At 60.9% G+C, this 4,537-nt stretch overlaps 1 protein-coding gene across 1 annotated transcript; it reads left to right on the top strand.

Moving 5' to 3' along the window:
• Positions 1 to 200: 200 nt before the first annotated feature.
• LOC311428944 (mucin-3A-like) lies at positions 201 to 4,090 on the top strand. The gene is made up of 11 exons (XM_084540147.1): positions 201 to 476; positions 637 to 744; positions 837 to 964; positions 1,231 to 1,498; positions 1,585 to 1,653; positions 1,758 to 1,920; positions 2,000 to 2,155; positions 2,800 to 2,903; positions 3,009 to 3,064; positions 3,172 to 3,215; positions 3,333 to 4,090. The coding sequence occupies exons 1-10, from the start codon at positions 401 to 403 to the stop codon at positions 3,208 to 3,210; spliced, it is 1,167 nt and encodes a 388-aa protein (XP_084396273.1). The 5' UTR covers positions 201 to 400; the 3' UTR covers positions 3,211 to 3,215; positions 3,333 to 4,090.
• Positions 4,091 to 4,537: the final 447 nt, after the last annotated feature.

The raw sequence follows: 4,537 nt of genomic DNA, 5'->3' as shown, positions 1-4,537 counted from the left end.
CACCACGACACCCACCACTACCACCACGACGCCCACCACCACCACCACGACACCCACCACCACCACCACCACCACGACACCCACCACCACCACCACGACACCCACCACCACCACCACCACCACGACACCCACCACCACCACCACGACACCCACCACCACCACCACCACCACGACACCCACCACCACAACACCCACCACCACCACCACCACCACACCCACCACTACCACCACGACGCCCACCACCACCACCACCACACCCACCACCACCACCACCACCACGACACCCACCACCACCACCACCACGACACCCACCACCACCACCACGACACCCACCACCACCACCACCACCACGACAACCACCAGAGACCCCGGGACCACCACCACCACGACACCCACCACGATGGCCACCACCACCACCCCAGAAAAAACAACCACCACCGGTACCACCATCCCAACAACCACCACGGTTCCTGCAGGTCAGCCTCCATCTCCCTCCTGTCCTCCTTCCCCTTGTCCTCTTCCCGCCTCCACCCCACCTCCCAGGCCTCCATCGCTGACCCTCACCCTTGTCCTCCCTGGGGTCTCCTCACGGGACCCACACCCCTGGCTGCCCCCTGACCTCCTCTCTCCCCGCAGTGGTGTGCCAGAATGGAGGCAATTATGACGGCATCAAGTGCATCTGCCACCCCGACTTCTACGGCCCCGTGTGCGAGTACTCCAGCGGCTCCATCAACACCGACATCCGTAAGTGCGGCCTCCGCCCAGCCCACGGCCTCACCCCTGCTCATGGCCTCGCCCCGGCCTCCCCGTTCTCACCCCTCTCCTGCCTCTCGCAGCCACCAAGGGGACGATCGTGGCCAACGTGGAGCTGGTGGTGACCGTCACCAACTTCAACTACACGGAGGAGCTGCAGGACCCCCGCTCGGAGGCCTACGAGAGCTTTGAGAAGCAGTTCAGGCAGGAGGTGAGGCCCGGGAGCACAAGGAGAGGCCGGGAACCTGAGGGGAGGCTGGGAGCTCAAGGGGAGACCAGGGTGGGCAAGGGGTGTTTGGGAGCACAACAGGAGACGAGGAGTGAGAGGGCAGGGTGAGAGCACAAAGGGAGGCCAGGTTGCACAAAGGGAGGCCGAGTTGCGCGAGATGATTTTGGGAATACAAGGGGAGGCCGGGCCCCATAAGGGGAGGCCAGCCCACACTGGACACATCCTCATGGCGCCCCTCGCCCTTGCAGATGGCCAAGATCTACAGCTCCGTGCCCGGCTACCAGGGCGTGAAGATCCTCAGCATCAGGCCGGCGGCCTCCAGCAGGGGGGGAGCCCGGGTGCGCAGAGCCTCCGCGTCCTCCGCCGTGGACACCGGCCTCGAGGTGGACCACGAGGTCATCTTCAGCACCACCAACAGCACTGACCTGAGCGAGGAGTTCCAGAACAAGACGCAGGAGCTGGTGCAGAAGCTTAATGAGACTGTCAACAACCAGGGCGACTGCCGGCAGGACACCTGTGGGTGCCCCGTCCTCCTCTCTCACCCCCCGACCCTTCGGGGAGGCCCCGGGGAAGGGTCCCTGACAGCCTCTCTTCCCCCACAGCCATCGTCTGCCTTGTGGTGTCAGAAAGCCCCGTCGTCAAGGACATGACGGAGTCCTCTTCGCTTGACGGTGAGGCCTGGGTGGTTGGGGTGTCCCCACGGAGCCCCATGCACCCCACCAGCCCCTGTGCACCCCACCACCCCATTTGACGCCCTCCTGTGCCCCCTCCTCAGCACTGTGCCAGCAGCGGGCGCCCGTCGGCTACCAGGACTACTACTACGCACTGACCACGAGCAGCACCCTCCAATGTGTCACCAACTGCACAGCCAACACGCCCGGCACCATCAACTGCAACTATGGCGAGTGCCACGTCACCCGTGCCGGGCCACAGTGCTTGTGAGTGCCACCACGCGTCCCTCTGTGCCCACCCCCGACCCCTAGGACCACCGGGCCTGACCCTTCCTTGTCCCTGCAGCTGCCAGGATGAATCTCTCTACTGGTACACGGGCCGCCAGTGCTCCGGGCGCGTCAGCAAGGTGGCCACCGGGCTGGGGGTGGCGGTCACGGTGCTGCTCATTGCCTGCATCACCCTTACTGTGCTGCTGGTGATACGGAGGAAGGGCGGGAAGAGGTAGAGGGTCAGGGATAGTTGGGGTGGATTAGATTGGATCAGTTGGGTTGGGTTGAGTTGGGATGGTTTGGTTTGACTGGGTTGGGTTGTTTAGGTTGGGTTTAGTAGGGTTGAATGTTTTGGGGACTTTAGGTTTGGTTGGGTTAGGTTGAGATGTGTTGGGTTGGGTTGGGTTGGGTTGGGTTGAGTTGGGTTGAGTTGGGTTGAGTTGGGTTGGACTGCATGGGAGGCATGGGATGGGATGGGATGGGATGGGATGGGATGGGATGGGATGGGATGGGATGGGATGGGATGGGATGGGATGGGATGGGATGGGATGGGATGGGGTGGGGTGGGATGGGGTGGGTTGTGTTGGATGGTTTGAGTTCTTCTGGGTTGGTGGGGTTGGGGTCATTTGTGTTGAGTTGGGTTGGTTGGGTTGGTTGGTTGGGTTGGGTTGGATGGGTTGGCATTAATTGGGTTGGATGGTCTGGGGTCTTTTGGGTTAGTTGATTGGTGACGGACACGTGCACTGGTGGCTGACACCTGGGCTCGGTTGGGGTTCAGAATGGGGTTGGGAGTGGACATCAGGGCAGTCTGGGGGGGGGCACAGCCCCCTCCTCTGTCCTTCTGCTCCCTCTGAGCCCCCTGGCTCTGCCCCCCAGGAACACTTCGGCCTCCGTTGACGAGAACTGGTACGAGGACGATGGCAGCACCTGGACAGCATCCGAAGGCTTCGTCCTCAAGAACAAAAACACCACTGAACCAGGTCAGGAGAGCTCTTGGGGGCAGCACTGGGGGGGCGCAGTGTTACCACGGCTGCTCCCCCAGCCCCACCACTCACCCCATCGCCCCCCACCCATGTCCCCAACAGGTGGCAGCCTACGGAGCTTCACGGCCTCACCGGAACGGGTGAACACCGACATCCCGGTGGGTGCCCCCCTAGACCTATGCCCCCCTCCGTGCCCACCCACCACCCCTCAGCCCCCCCGGGCCCATCTCACCTCCATCCCCTTCTTTCTTTCCACCCCCCCCAGATGCAGATCACCAGACCCTCAGTGCGACCCCAGTTGTGACCCAGGTACTGTGAGATGTGGGGGATTTGGGAGCTGGGGTGGGGTGAGGGGGATGTGGGGCAGAGCGCTGTGGGGCAGGGGGATGTGGGAGCCAAGAATCTTCTCAAGGATTCTCCTCCAAGGTCTTCGCTGGCCCCTCCTCACCTCCTTGCCCACCAGCACTTCCAGGACCTTCTCAATGACATTGATTCCAAGGACTATGCTGCCTCCTCCTCACCTCGGTGCCCCCCAGAACTTCCAGGACCTTCTCAACGAGGCTGATTCCAATATCATCGTTAGCTCCTCCTCACCTCCTTGCCCACCAGGACCTCCAGGATTTTCTCAACAACGCTGATTCCAAGGACTGTGCTGCCTCCTCGTCCCCTCGGTGCCCACCAGCACTTCCAGGACCTTCTCAACGAGTCTGCTTCTAAGGTCATCGTTGGCTGCTGCTCACTGCAGTGCCCACGGGAGTAATATAGGAAGAAGCAAATGGAGCTGGGAACAATTTGGGAAGACTCGGCCAGGACTCAACCAGGGGAGACCCAACCATGGCTGGAAATGCTCCTGCAAGACCCAACCATGCCTCAAAATGGTCTCAGAAGACCCAACTGTGTATGGAAATGCTCTTGGAAGACCCAACCATGGCTGGAAATGCTCTTTGAACACCCAGCCATGGCTGGAGGCAATCTGTAGGATCCTGGTGGTGCCAGAAGTGGCCCAGCAGTGACTGGAAATGGGCTTGGCAGGAGCTGGGCCCGTTTATTTGCTCAGTGAGGAGGAGGAGGAAAACCTCTGTGTGCAGATCCTGGCAGTGGGGGCCGGGACTCCCGGCCAGCCCTTGGCCATCCCACTTAGGAATGGGCAATCCCAATAAAAATTCTGTGCATCCCAATAAAAATGCTGCTTCTGCCTCCTGTCCTATGCAAGTTATGGTCACGGGGGATGTTGGGGCCGGGGTGGGAACCAGCCAACCATGGCCCCCTTGGGGGTGCCGTCTATCTAGGTCCTTCTGGGGGGTCTCCACCAGTGCTGGGGGCCACCAGAACCCACAGATCCCCAGCTCGTGTGTCGCATTAAGGGGTGTAGCTGATTAACCGTTACGGGCCCAGTCGGATTCAGGGTACAGAACCAGTTGGACACTCACCAAAAACACATTAACCATCTGGGGGTCCAGTCAGACATTCACCATCAATGCATTAACGGTCTGGGGGTCCGTTCAGACATTCACCAAAAACGCATTAACCGTCTGGGGGACTGGTTAGATTCAGAACACTGAACTATCACGGGTAACCACCCTCACCCTCATTGCACTTAATGAGAGCTATCACAATGCAATCAAGTATGG

This window comes from Aythya ferina (genome assembly GCF_964211825.1).
Source record: "Aythya ferina genome assembly, contig: HAP1_SCAFFOLD_206, whole genome shotgun sequence".
Taxonomy (NCBI): Eukaryota; Metazoa; Chordata; class Aves; order Anseriformes; family Anatidae; genus Aythya; species Aythya ferina.
This window is presented reverse-complemented; position numbering and strand designations above follow the sequence as displayed.